Source organism: Anas acuta, chromosome 3, assembly GCF_963932015.1.
Source record: "Anas acuta chromosome 3, bAnaAcu1.1, whole genome shotgun sequence".
Lineage (NCBI taxonomy): Eukaryota > Metazoa > Chordata > Aves > Anseriformes > Anatidae > Anas > Anas acuta.
The window spans coordinates 53,649,253-53,664,420 of NC_088981.1; the positions used below are offsets into that span (position 1 = coordinate 53,649,253).

At 39.6% G+C, this 15,168-nt stretch overlaps 1 protein-coding gene across 7 annotated transcripts in view; it reads left to right on the top strand.

Moving 5' to 3' along the window:
- TIAM2 (TIAM Rac1 associated GEF 2) overlaps positions 1-15,168 on the top strand; it is a 170,383-nt gene that overhangs the window by 151,590 nt on the left and 3,625 nt on the right. For all 7 annotated transcript variants that reach the window (XM_068677152.1, XM_068677155.1, XM_068677153.1 and 4 more), the window contains 8 exons: positions 6,050-6,229; positions 7,866-7,934; positions 8,309-8,434; positions 9,644-9,752; positions 10,379-10,558; positions 11,911-12,029; positions 13,211-13,319; positions 14,418-14,476. In XM_068677152.1, coding sequence (XP_068533253.1) covers positions 6,050-6,229; positions 7,866-7,934; positions 8,309-8,434; positions 9,644-9,752; positions 10,379-10,558; positions 11,911-12,029; positions 13,211-13,319; positions 14,418-14,476 — 951 coding nt within the window. The remainder of the gene's footprint in view (positions 1-6,049; positions 6,230-7,865; positions 7,935-8,308; positions 8,435-9,643; positions 9,753-10,378; positions 10,559-11,910; positions 12,030-13,210; positions 13,320-14,417; positions 14,477-15,168) is intronic.

Sequence of the window (15,168 nt, forward strand, 5' to 3'; positions counted from 1 at the left end):
TGGGGGGGGGGGGGGGGCGGGGGGGAGGGTGGGGGTGCTTGGTTGTGTGTGCTGCTTGCTGCTGAGCTCCAGCAAATGGTTATTTCTTGTGTCTGTCAGAGAAAGGACTAAGTGATGATCCAGATTTTGACAAGAGGTGGGATGGGATGGTGTTAAGATGATTCTTCAGGAAAATTTGGAAATATCCGCACTGTTAATTTTGACCAGTTTTAACCATTTCCCTGCTTTTTGAAAAATAGTTTGGGATTGTAGGAAAAACATGGAAAAATTAAGAACTCCAATCAAGGAATGGATGGGAAATATAAAACAACACAGATGGCAGAAAAATACATGAGCCTTCTGTATTGAAGAGTGACAGCATCAGGATAGGGACCTGGGAAAGAGGAGAGATAATACTTTCACAGGGTCGGGGTTTGGGAAAGTCTGTGTTTTGTGCTTTAATGTTACCTGATGGGAGCCTTCCTCCTTTTTGTGACTCGGACTGTCAGGGTTCCTCTCTTTTTGCTTTTTTTTTTATGCCCTTTTCCCTTATCTTTACATTTTGTGTGGTCAGGGTTTAACCTTCCGCGATGGAAATGATTTCTGGTTTGCATTTACCTTTGATATGCCTTGGATCCGGTGACTTCAGTGAGTGATTTCCAGAGAAGCTGAGCACAGCATCTGTGAGCTCAGCAGGAGCTGCTGCTCCTTGGGGCCTGGTTGCCGCAGGCTCCTGGGCCCAGACCCCATCTCACAGACTTGGCTTACAGCTCGCGTTTCCACTGAATACCGAAGTCACCCGAGGTTCTTTCTGTGTAGCCAAGGAGAAAGATGGGCAAGGGAGGGTGCAGGTTTCCCACCACACAATTCATGTTACTATACCTTAGGCATCGAGTCAGATGAATTGTCTTGGTTGGTTTGCAGAGCCCTGCATTCAGCCTTCTTTCAGGCCTTGCCCTCTGCTGTCAGGAAAGAGTTAGGGGAGCAGCAAGCCCTCTTACTGCTCTTCTGATTTCTGCGTAACTTTGGTGATGCCTTCGTGCATTACCTGCACAGGATAACTTTCCTAGTGCAAATCTCACTGTAACTGGGAAATTCTGACTGAAAGATTTTATTTATCCTTGACTGGTTCCATTTAGCAATTTTTAAACTGTTCTAATTAAAAGGTGTGCAAGAAAGACAGCTAAATAAAAGAGACCCCCAGAATTTTAGCAATGTTGGTCAGGACCAGTTTCATCTTCTAAGTGGCCTTGAAGTTGTTGGAAAAAAAAAAAAAAAAAAAAAAGAAAGACCAAAACAAAAATTGTGATGAGTGAATCTACTGCTTTAACATCTATTGCCCAAAGCTGAGCAGAAGCCTTGCCCAGAAACCTATGGTGAAAATCCCACAAGGCTGTTTTCAGTAAAAGCATGCTGAATTTTTTCAGTCTTAATGAACAGTTTAGAGGAGTGCCTGTACTGTATTGGTGTCCAACATGCGGCTGCTTTCTTCATCAGTCTTGAGGATCTAAGACCTGTGACTTTCCAGCTTTTTGCATTACTTGTTACAAAGCATTTGCCAGACTGATGGTGACAGAGAAGCCTGTACAGTGATAGACACACAAAATGCGATGGCTGCAAGGCCTGCCTTTGTTCCGGAGAGAAATGTCTTCTGATACAAAAGGAATGCGATGGACACCTCCAAAGGCTTTTTCCTTTTTCACAACGAGGGGTGTAAAAATGTCTTTGGCCAGTTGTTCCTTCTGAAAATCCCATGTAATTGTGTTTCTTCTGCTGACTGGTGCTTCCAGTCTTACTTCCTGGAAAAATATACACCAGATAGCTCTGAGCTGTAGGCTGCTCATTCTTAAAGGATACAAGACTAATCTGTTTCAGCAGCTTGCTTTCTGAGCATACACTTCCTCTATGGATAAAGAATTCAAAGGGTCAGTGATCTGCACATTGGTGTGGTCAGCGTCCTTCACAAAGGTACAGGAATCTGGAAACTTGTCAAAGGACATGCTCTGTTGTAACCTTCCCAAGGAATCTTTCTCAGCCTGAGGAGTCTTGTAAGCCTACTCAATATTTTCCTTTCCATCACTTTTTCCAAAAAAAACAACCACCACTACCAACAGTAAAAAGACCCCACACCAAACCCTACTGACAGAGTACATGAGGTGTATAAATGAGAGTAGAATAAACAGCAATGAGCAGAGACACCGTAACACTAATTGACCTTGTGCAGCATTTATGCTCAATCACTATCGTTCAGTAGAAAGTCACAGGGTAGCCATGAAATTGTTGTGCTAATGCTTAACCACCGTTGATTAATGTCTTCTGCACTCTCACCAATTAATTTTATGGAGATTTTTAACTCTGTTGGGGATAGCACAGCCTCAGATGATGATATGCTTGTCTGCAAGGAGCAAAGAAAATCTTTAAGACATTCCTTGTAAGAGTATCTTTTGTTCACTTTGAAGGAATAATCTCTAATATTTCTTCTCATGACTATTATAGAAAATGGGACATGCTTCATCTTACAAGCTGAGTGCCACTGTGGTGGTTGACAGCTATGGGTCAAGCTGACAATTATGTAGACTGGAACTTTCCCTGCTAAGGTTGCTGTGAACAATCCTAATTAGGTCCTAATGTAGGAGCTAATTATGAGGCACAAATATACAGGGATAAAAAGAAAGAGTTTCTCAAGGCTGTTTCTATATACCTTTCCATTTTTTAGAGGCTGAGAGTTTATGGGACAAGAAGCTTCCTCCCTTGACTGCTGGGTCTGGTAGAAGGGTTTATACAGGTTTGTTGGAAAATCTGTGAAAGCAGCCAATAAAGTGGAGCAGTGCTGCTTAACTTGATTTCTGGAATGCAAGTACTTGCTTTTCTACAAACCTTGCATAACCTCCCATTCTCTTTCCCAACTTTGCCATTCAAATCTAGCACTACTAGTCTGAGTTTTTGGATCTTTAGCCTTATCTGCTGTCCAGAGCCAAAGATAAGCTGAAGCTGCTTTGCGGTTTCCTACAACTGTTGCTGAAAGTGGTGTACATAATCTCAAGTGATGGATTATGGGGAAGGTTTGTTGCTTCCAGTGTATACTCTTCGTCTCTTCTCTATACCCAGCTGCATTGCAGCCTTGGCCACAGTCAGTCACCTGGGCTTTTCTATCCACCAACTAACATAATTTTATTCTGATGGGTTGCATGCTACAAAGTTTGGCATAGATTTTTACTAAGGACTCACAGCTGTGGCCGTGTGCAAATAAAAGAAGCTGTGTGCTTGAGGACTTTACCAGATGTATCTGAGAGTCAAATTGCCAGTGTTAGGTGCTGCAGTGCCATTTTCAGAGCAAATTCAGGGTTAATTCCTACCTTAACTCAAGGATGTAACTTGGGGCTCCTCTTGAGGATTCCTGGTTCAAAGGCACTGGACTGCCAAAGTCTGCTTTGACATCCAAAATACCAAGGTGGCTTTGAAATTCTACATCAATGCTAACAGGGCATTGATGGTAGTAACAGGGCAGAGGCTGGGCCTTTCCTGCCCACCCACCAGCTATAAAAGATGTGTTCTTAGGGGTTGTCGTTAGAGCCCTTCTAGAAAGATCTGTTTGAAAGAGCAAAAAGAATAAAGAGCAGGACATTGGTTGGTGTGGGAGGTGGAAACCAGCATCCAGAGTAGCATTAAAGGATGAGGACTCCAACCCAGGTGGTTAGGGAGTTTTGGAAAGAAACAGGGTACAAGAGTTATTTTTATTCCTTTCCATTTGTTCATCATTATGAAGTTCCTCATGAATATTGTGCTTCTGGTCCAGAACCTAATGTACACCTTGTGGCTTCACTGGCAACATATATTCTTACATCTGTGGTCTGTATGATGTGTAGGAGTGGATGTGCAATACCTTCTGTATGCATGTAACTTCTGATTGACTAGCCTTTCATGGTTCTTAGTGGCAGATGCAGCTCCAGCCCAAAACCCGAGGATATGGAGGACATGCAGCATGTTCTCCAGCATCTGCCTATCCTAACCCTTTGTGCTGTGGTGATTGAGGAGTAACAGAGCACTTCATACTCTTCCTGGTAAAACTGCATGACGATGATGTTTAGGACTGGCTTTCAATAGGCTGCCTCATGTCCTTGATCTAGTACCCTTGATCAAGCATCATGTTGATGTAAATCAGGCTGCCCACATACACCTTGAGCTGCAGACAGCATAAAACCTGAGTCATTCTGATACAAACTCAAAACTTTGACATCAAAAACAATGAAAACAAAACTCAGGTACTTTAGAGCTATTTAGAAGTTGTTATAAAATATCCCTTTCTCCCCCATTTACTAAACAAAGTTATGATTTATTTCCAAAACATTAAGTATTTTAAGTAGCACAAAGGTGTTTTTTTTTTCTTTTTCTTTTATTTTTTATTTTTTTTAACATACTCCATCAGTGTGCATCTGTAATGCCAACAAACACCTTTCAGTTCACATTGCATTTTATCGGGTCCTAATAAATACTGTAAATACAGTATGTATCTGAATTTCAGAGTCCTGAAAGCTGTCATTAGATAGGATTGTGGAGGATGGTTTCACATCTTAGTGATGGAAGTAACAACTTTTTTTAGAGGTGGTGGCATTGTTCAAAACTGGAGGCTGGGAAGCTCTGCAGTGATATGGACTACGTGGCGAGTTTTTGACATTTTAACATTTATTTCCTTCAGAGAGGTGTGAGGGATGTATCTGTTTTTCCACATGAATGGCTGAGATTTATTATTGCTCATACATTTAGCTTCCACCTTACAGAGGGTTTAGTATAGCTCAGTTCCGTTTCAGAATAACTTCTGTGTTTGCTCATTTGATGACACAGGATGTTGGTGAACTTCACAGTTCCACATAATCAGTGGTGAATCACGAGATCCTAAAAGGGCCACTTGAAACAGCTTTCGCACAAAATTAGTACAGATCAAGACAGTTCTGAAATGCACTCATGCCCTGATTTCTTCACTGAAACAAGACTTCCACTTGAAATAAGGCAGCATTCATGTAGTCCTCATCTGAGTGCATTCACTAAATAGGAAATAATCAGTGGCACAGCATGTGCAACTGTCCAGTATCTCAGAGAGAGTGCGTAAGACAGAAGCACTTAAGAAAAATTGTTTCATGTAGTATAAAGAGGTAGATACCAACAGTTGCTAAGGTAGAACTGGGTAATGGTAGCAATATTCAAGAAAATGTTATGTATGAAAGAGAACAGTGGAATGATTTTCAATCTAAGCATTATTGCCTGAAAAAGCTGCTCTCAGATACTAGTGGTGGTCATACAAAAGCAAACTACACAACCATTTCATACTGTCAGAAAATCTCTTTTTCCTCCATCTTTGCTTTATAAGATTAACAGTTGCTGTTCCAGCTCCTACTTGGCTTGAAATGTAGTGTTTTTTTTTTTTGTTTGTTTTTTTGTTTGTTTGTTTGTTTGTTTGTTTGTTTTTTTTCCATATGTATTATTCTTCTAAAAAAATTCAAAAATTTAGGTTTCAATTTCTCATTTTTGAAAGTGTAATAAACATCTTTTGACAATCCGTGCCTTTTGAACAAAAAACCACACACACACCAGTCCCCCTAACTACTTCCCCCCCCATCAACCAGCAACAAAGCCACACATCACCATACAGGTAGCATACAACAAATATACGTTATTTTGGATGCTTAAAAGATCTTTATCTACCAATTCCTTCTATATTGATGTAGTGAGTGTTGCAAGACAGGTGGAAAATAGTGTGATGCTATTATCAAAAGAATCAAATCATGATATATCTGAGTGCTCTCCCATCTTTTGCATCTCACAAGCTTGTATGTAAAGACTCTAAATTCTTTGCACTGCAAAAGTGCTAGAAACTTTTTATTTAATTTTACTGTTATGATCTAGATCTGTTACAAATTCAAGCTGTTCAAAGCTACAAGGATATGTATTTGACAAAAATCAGCACATGCTCTGGAGCCTGAATTTGGAACAGGAGCAAAACTTGAGGAATTTAAAAATAATTATAGTACAGTTCTAAAACATCAGTGCTTGTCTCTTTCTTTTCATTTATCAGAGCGCAGAACAGATCAGCGCACTGTGCCGAAACTTCCAAGAAGTCCAGGCGAGCAATATGGAAGGACAGAAGGACAACCAGGATCAACCTCCACGACCACTGGCTCGCCACCTTTCTGATGCAGACAGATTGAGGAAAGTCATCCAAGAACTTATGGACACTGAGAAATCCTATGTCAAGGTAATAAACAAACAGAAAACCTGGCTAGCTACACCCTTCTTTTTGAGGCTGGCCATGACTTATAGATGCTCTTAATATATTTCATGCTTACCTTTATGTAACGAGGGTCGTAACATACAGTCTGCTTACCTAATTGTTCTTGTTTTAGTAAACTATTATAGAGGCTGTAGGATTTGATCTAGTAGCTTTTGTTTTAGTCAATTTGTATTTATATTGGAAAGTGGTAATTTATGGGAAGTAGTTATCTGTCGTGTTTGAACACTGGAGTCTTCCAGGGGAGGTTAGATGTAGAGCTTAGTGATATGGGTTAGTGGAGGACGTTTAGTGATAGGGTTTAGTGTTAGGTCAGATGTTGGACTAGGTGATCTTGGAGGTCTCTTCCAACCTAGCTGATTCTGTGATTCTGCGATAGGTTTCCATAGTTTTCAAAATGAAAATAAATCCTGGTAGAACAGATCAGTCTTCTACAAATTATAAAAAAGTGTAATTGTGGAAAATAGTGCTTAATTATTTTTGAATCAGCAAAGTTAGAAGACACAACGCCAGTTGCTTGTAACATCATACGTCTTATTTCTCCTTTGACTGATAAGCCCATAATTTGATAGATATGTCTCTTCTTTTTATAAATTCAAAATTCATGTGGATGAATGCCAAAAAAAAAATGTGGTAAGCTTGATATCATTGACCTTCAGCAAAGAGGAATCATTTACCTGATCTCAAAAAACATACTTAGTGATATCAGCACTTGCTGCAGTAATGTGTATGGAAAACAAGAGAAAGCACTTTCAGGCTGTTGTTTTTAGAATATCCACCCACACACTAATACAACCATATGCTGGAAAGCTTGAGGAAGCTTTACCGAACACGAACCCCTGTGTATGTCCAGCTGGTGTTTCTGATAGAGAAATCGCTTGAACAAAGGAGGCATGACCATGGAGGTCACTGAAATATGCAGTAGTACCAGGCAGAATCCTAGCAGGTTGTAAATGCTCATTATGGGTTTCTCAAAGAACTGCTCGTTATTCCTTCTCCATAAGGATTTCTGCCGTTTCTTTTCTCAGGGTCACGGAGCCCTGCAGTGTGGGCCCCAACTTTGCCGCCATGCTTTGGTGTGGGATAGTAAGTCTGCAAAAGTGGCACCAATTCTTTGAAGAAGTGACTGAAACAGCCCCTAATCATGCCTCCCTGACAATATAACCGAATGCTTTAATGCCTATAGGATTTTAAAATGTTATATGTCCTTACAAATATTAGCTCTGCTATTTAAATGAGTGGCTATTTATATGGTTTATCTAACATGCATGATTAAAACATTTGATGCTGTTCACATACACAGACCTTTGTACTCTTTAGAAAGCCATTGTCTGTAACATTTTCTCCTCATGCTATACTAAAATATAATTTGTTATAATCAGTCTGTGAAGCCTTAAGGATGAAACAAAAACATTACACTGAAATCAATTTGCTTTTAATTTAGCAATCACTTTAGTGCTAACAACACACAGGTGACTTAGTTACAGAAAAGGAATTTTATCTCTAGCTTTACTCCTGAAAATTACCTGTAATCCCACAGTTGTCATATAAGCAACAATTTCAAATTGTTACATAAAAAGTGAATAAATTCTGTTTCTTGCAGGACTTAAGCTGCCTCTTTGAGCTATACCTGGAGCCTCTTCAAAATGAAACCTTCCTTACCCAAGATGAGGTGAGGGAATAACTGAAAGATATTCTTTTAATTCTTTTGTGGGTTAAGACCTTGGCATTTGGATTTTTCATTGCTGAGAGCATGAGAGAAAAGGAAAACAACGAACACAACAATAGGAATTACACTAGTCACTGCCTTTCTGTTTGGTGCATGCGTCACTCCTTTTTTAAATGGTAATTGTTCTGACTTAACTGCTAAGAAATCTTTGGGGTTTTGTAACAGCTTTTTTATAAAACCCATTCAAAAAGTATTAATGAAGATGTTACTGGCCTTTGTGACCTCTTTGTGTGTCGTGTCTCCTTAGTGGACTGTTTTCTCAAGACCACAGTTAGATGTATGCAGTGCTGTACCTCATAGCCTGATGTTTTTCACAGATGGAGTCCTTGTTCGGCAGCCTGCCAGAAATGCTGGATTTTCAGAAGGTGTTTCTGGAGACCCTTGAAGATGGAATATCTTCTTCCTCGGATTTTAATACACTGGAAACACCATCCCAGTTCCGGGTAAATATTTGGTCATTAAATACCTCTCAGTGTGCTTGGAAATGTTTGTAGAAATCCAGCTTTAAAACTGTTTCATATGGTTGCTTTTATGTTTGAAGCATTACTTTGGATTACAAACACCTATTCAGCAGTGAAAGATAAGTGTTATTTTCCACGGTTTTATCTTCCTCTTTCCCATGGCAGAGGATGTAAAATGGAAGATGTGGAGTAGTCATACTTCTGAGTATGCTATGAAGTAGCAATGCTTACGTGATGCATCACTTCTGTAGAAAGGTTTTTGTCACTGTGCTTAATTCTTCCCTGCCTTGTGCTCCCTGCTATGCCCAGTTCACCCACTACAGACTAGAAGCTTTTCCCGTTAAATGCAGCACAAGTTTCTCATGTTGCGAGGTCTAAGAGGGCGTGTGAAGTGTAGATGACTGTAGACTGTGCCCTTGCTGTGCTGTCTCCCTCTGTGGCACCTCTCAGTACCTGCCATAACTGGAGGAAGGTTCCTCGGAGATGTTGTCACTGTCAAAGAGCTAGGCGAGACTGCTGGCAGGTCTCTCTGACACTTGCTGCCTTTTGTGGAGCAAACATTGATTAAAAAGAGGGGAGAGGGCTGCTCTCCTCCTCCTTCTTCTCCTCCCCCTCCTCCTCCTTCACTACTTGTCTTTGCTTTGGGAAGCATTTTTCTAAAAAGATCTCCCTCGTGATTCAGTCCCTCCCACATCTTCCCATCCTCCCCTTCATCCAAGAAGATGAGAGGTGCCCTGTAATTACTACCTGCCTCAAAGAAGGAAAACAGTTGGAAAGCAATCCTGTATTTGTTTTATGCTGTCCTTTCTGGCTTTGGTGCTTCTATGCCTTGCTTCCAAGTGCTCATGTGTTTTCTCAGCACAGCATACCCTATTAGGTGTCTTGTTGATTTTTGTTCCTATGCCACCTCAAAGATACAGTAAGTCAATGTCTACAGTGGTGTCACCTGCTCAGGGAGAACTGAGGAAAAAATGCAGGCTTTGCCGAAATAGGCTGAACTCTACACCCTAAGAAAAACACAGAAACATCACGGAACTACTACCAATAATGTATTCATGTAATATATATATATGTAATATAGAATATAGAAATGAAGATAGCAGATAGTCACATCGTTGAGCCTGTGCTATGTGCCTGACCATTTATTTTGGATTCTAGTAATGAAGTAAATATTTTGATTGTGATTTTCAGAAATTGCTGTTCTCCCTTGGAGGATCCTTTCTGTATTATGCTGACCACTTTAAACTGTACAGTGGCTTCTGTGCCAACCACATCAAAGTTCAGAAAGTTCTCGAGAGAGGTAATTTATTGTCTTCATTACTGTAATTCATTAGCATGAATTTAAATGTCAGTGAAGTGCTGTAACAAATCTCCTTGACTTGCAGAGAATATTGGTACAAAGCAAGGGCTAATAGGGCATCTTTCAAGAGAAATAGCTGAGATCTGCAGTTCTGCTAAAGCATAGTGTAGAACTGAAGGGATGAGATTTCTTTTGTGACAAGTAAGCAGTGGCCTGAAGAGCAACAAACATCTGGCCACAAGTTTGTGCTGTCTGCAGATGCAGCTCATACTCCAAAAAGCAGCAGCTGTGTTTGGTTTCTGTATGCATACGTGTTAAAGGATGGATGTCAATCAAAGCTGCAATAAATGGCAGAGTAAGCGAGGAATTACTTCCTCTTCTATCACTTTTTTTCTTTTTTTTTTTTAATTTGATGCAGAATAGGTCTGCAGTGCAGTGGAAAATGTCACTTTGAAATAGTTGTTCTCTTAGCCCTTCTGTACATTATTTAATGCAGGACATGATTATGAAATGAATAGTGCAAGGCACCTATTGAAAAATGTGGGGATTTTGGTACACATTGCAATTTTGTGCTTTCAAGCTATCACTTCCATGTTCAGCTGACCGACTGTTTTATTTGTATTTAGCCAAAACAGATAGTGCCTTTAAGGCCTTTCTGGACGCTCGCAATCCCACAAAGCAACACTCTTCTACACTGGAGTCGTATCTCATCAAGCCTGTTCAGAGAGTGCTGAAATATCCTCTGCTTTTAAAAGAGCTGGTGTCTCTGACTGACAACGAGAGTGAGGAGCACTATCATTTGACAGGTAACTTCTTGCATTCCTCTACTGGATTGAGTATGAATTAAGTTTGATTTCCAAGCTTTTCTGAAGATGACCTAGATAATTTTCTCCCACTTATTAAAAACAGCAAGTAGCTTTCTTGTGCTTTTAGCAGACATTCCCACTTGGTGTGTCCAAGTCCCTGGGAGAGGTATGTATGCCCAGGATTTGTCATGACAAATAGGACTGGGGTCTTTCTCCTGAATTCTTGTGACAGGAATGTTAGATCATTGTGCTGTTCTTGCACCTGGGAAACACTGACCAAAGCTCCATCTTGTGGTTATTAAGTTCTTGAAATGTGTCAAAGTTTAGCAGCATCACAGAAGGATATTTTATTTGTTTGAGGCTTGGCTGTGACTCTTGCTTGCGTAGAAGTGTCCTGTCTCAAAGCTCTGCTGTTTTCCCAATCAGAAAGACTTGTCTGCCTAATACATATTAGGGTTGATTGTTTTTCTAGGCTCAGATGCTTGGGACTTCACCCTGGCAAATTCCAGTTCAGATCTGTCAGCAGCTCATAGATGAAAGTCCAGAGATTTATTTTATGGATCGATTTTCATTTTAACAAAATAGATTCAGGCCAAATATACTGTCAGCAAAAAGTCAAAAGGCTGTTACTGACTTCGAATGGAGCTTCTAGTACTGTTTCTTTGCCATTACAGCCAGGCTGGGGGTGACTCACTTGCAGGTCAGGGTAAATGCCAAGCTGCTAAAAGACTATACCATTAAGAGCTGGTAGAACTAGGGAAATTAAGTGGCCTTCTCCAAGTCCTTTGTGGATTAACATAAAAGTAATGAAATCTAGTGTCACTCTTGCCTGGAAAACAAAATTTAAATAAAACCTGACTACCAGCATTTAATTTCAAGGATAACAATCAGTGAGGAATTTGCACAGCCTAGTACTGTATTTCTTAATCCACTTTGTGGAGAGCTAAATTCAATTGGTTTCCATTGAAGCTCATCAAATGACTTACTCTAGTATGAGTGTAGATTACTCTGGAGAGCCTAGTGGCCCCATTTATACAAAATGCAAAACTTAATTGTGTTTACTATCATGTTGTCGTGAGCCCCCAAATATGTGAATATTCATCACTAGAACACACTGCAGTCTTTTTCAGGCACTTAAGAGATCAGACAAGCATTTTCCACTTACTCTGATCAGGAAGCATGCTTTCTGCAGTTGCTATGAGAAGCACTGATCTAAACGTAGAATTCTGTTCACCAAACCCTGGGAATGCTGCAAAAGTTTGGCTGCTTCAAGTACATTTCAATAAAAAATGTCATATTTAGAACCTACAATTGAATTACATAGCTGTCTATGAAATTTTTGAACCTTACAGAAGCACTGAAGGCAATGGAAAAAGTAGCAAGTCACATCAATGAGATGCAGAAGATTTATGAAGATTACGGCACTGTATTTGATCAACTGGTTGCAGATCAAAGTGGAACAGAGAAGGAGGTAAGAGAAGGAACATGTTTTATTCACTCCTGAAGCATTATCCCAATAGCTGTTTGGAGCCTTTATCTTTCCTGAAGTAATTTTGGGAACTTATTTGTGCTGGGCATCATTCATTCTCCTTTAATATTGTGACTTCTTTTTCATATATGCCTGTGAAGTTTCTTTTTGTCACTAGGTTACAGTAAAAATTTTCAGACAGCTGCCAGAGCTGCCTTCTGGACTGACAAGAATTGCAAGCAGGCATAGACACAATTCTCAATAGCAAAAAATAATGACATCCTCCTTCTCTCAAATGCTGCAGAGATTATCCATGCCCAAAGGCATTTAGATTTTATGCTTCAGAGTTCTTAAGTTCTTAAGACTTCTTTTTTTTTTCCACCCATATAAATGAAAGTGGCAATTCTAGGGGATTCACGTTAATGTCTGTTACTCTCATTCTCTACACTTCTAGTGCTGAGGCATCCATGAGTATCTGACAGAGCAAAAGCAATTAGTTGAATGAACTGTGTGCACACATCTCCCTGAACTGGGGCAGCAAGGTCTCAGCTTAGCCATTTACATTAAATGATTACTAATCAGATCAAATCAGTAAAGGTGGAGATCAGATATGAAAGATGCCTGCTCAGTTGTTTTATTTCCTCGTAAAGCCAAATCACCCTCCACTGGCTATGTAGTTTCCCATCATTTATAGGAAACAAACCTGACAGCCTGAGGGATTCTTCAGTTTCACGTTGTGGTCCACCGAAGAAAGAAGAGCCTTGGAGAACAAGGCTTCCATTAATTCTGCCATTGGCAGCATCATTAATACTAATTACTCCATAGAAATTAAAGATACTTACAGCTAATAAATCAGCCCATTCACAACTGGCTATACGTAAATGACAGGTCATCAGATCAACTTAATATTCTTCTAAGTTATTAATAGCAAGGACTTCTATGCAGCTTCCATAACTTAGGTGCTATTACTTTTTATGTTATTATCTATTTTTAAAAAGGGATTACTCGTGCTTTCCTGCCCTAGTGTAGATCTGTCTTACTAACTTTACATACATTAAATAAAGAAAACACAGTGTTATCAATGTGTACTCACTTTAACATTTTACTCACATCTGTGGATCACAGCATTGATTATATTTTTATTAATTGTCTGTATTTTTATCTATTGTTATAATTTAATGCAGGTGACCGAGCTTTCCATGGGAGAACTTCTGATGCATTCTACAGTTTCCTGGCTGAATCCTTTTCCATCGTTGGGCAAAGCAAGAAAAGACCTTGAACTTACAGTGTTTGGTAAGTGTCTTCCTTCAGGACTCTCTGCTCTTTCAGATCTAGCTATCTAGGCTAGACTTGTATCTGAAAACATACACAGAACTGTAAGACTTCCTAACATGAAAAGTTTCCGTTCATTTATTTGGTGTTACTGTTTGATCCAACCTCAGATGCTTTATGTGTAATCTATGGAAAACAGTGATTTTCAAGAGACAATGTTCTCTCTGGAACAATATGCTAAATTAGTCTTTCAAAGGAGACTTGTAGGAAAATGGTGATTTATTCCGCTCCTGGCAATCCAGCCTCCCCTCTGTTTTACAATTGTTGCATCAAAATGTGTTGTCTGGCAATCTCCATACAGATTTTTTTAACCTGAAAGATGGAAGTGGAAATGAGAGCATACAACCAAACGTTTCACTAAATTGTATATATACTGGTAATCATTTAATAATTACCTGAGTAATCAAAAGGTTCCAGTCAAACATGCTAAGCACTTATCCATTTCTTTAACAAAACAAACAAACAAACAAAAACCCACAAACTTTTCTTTAAAATGTCATTTAAGAAGACAAGTTTCTCTTCCTCGGGGTTGTTGTGTACTCCTCCCCTTGGAAAACGTGAGAGATTAGGGCAGGACATGCTTACCTCTAGAAGAACGAGCAGGAGCATTTTCCACAGGTTCACTTGAATGAGCATCTCAATGATCTACACATGCCAGACATTTGAGCCCAGGAATTGGGAGTTCCTAGCAGGACGTGTATGAATGAAAGGACTCTGGACTGATGCCTAGTTTAGAGTGCTCATCTGTCACTTGGGAAGTTTTATTCCCACTTCAGAAACTGTGTGGGCAGCATGGAAAATGCACCCAAAATGTGGGACTGAGGGCAGATAGCAGTTTCAGAATAGAGGTGCAGAATGGCTTCGTCCTAAATGTTCACTACAAAATCTGAAGGAATAATGTTGCTATTGCATGAACAAGTATAGAATGAAAAACTCAGTTGTCACTTTAATACAGGGCAGATGCTTCTCAATCAGTATGCTTATCTTACCCTATAATATTCAGCTTCATCAAACATTACACCTGCAATTAATAGTAGTTTTTTTTTTTTTTCTTTGTAGTCTTTAAGAGGGCTGTAATACTGGTGTATAAGGAGAACTACAAACTGAAAAAGAAAATGGTAAGTCTGCTGACAGTCAAGTGGTAGATATTTATACCCAGGATCCTGCTGCAGTGTAAGATGCACCACAACAGTGCTGAAGGGGGAGTGACTGTGGTAAATAAAATGTCACCTTCTCTCACTGGGCTGGAATTTTAGCTAGTACAGCTAAAACAAATTCTCAGTATCTATGTAATAAGAACTATTTTTTGGTTCTTCAATAAGGAGCACCACCTCCTCTGTGTGAGCCACACACTAGTTCTGCCAGGTGGACAGCCATGTAGGAATCATATTCTTTCAGATGGCATTTTTGGTGGCCTGCCTTAACACAGTGAGGGTTAAAGACCACTTTTTATTGACCCTTGATCATTTTGAAAGGAAGGGGAACACTATAAATGTAACCTATTCTGGCCCCATTTACAGAACTGTAATACTAAAGCAGCAAACTGTATACCTTGAGTACCAGTGGTGAAGTACTGCAACCTGCAAATTGTAACAGATGGAGGGGCTTTAAAAGTAGTAGAAGCTACATGATTAATGTATTCTGCTAGTCTACAGCTGGGGTTTCTTCATGGGAAATTTGTACCCTAGCATTACTTATATGTAAAGTATTTTTGTAATCCGTTAAAAACAAATACTTTTAAAAGTTGAAACAAATACAAATTCCAAAGCTGTGTCTATCACCATTACAACTACATTTACAGTGTAGGGTA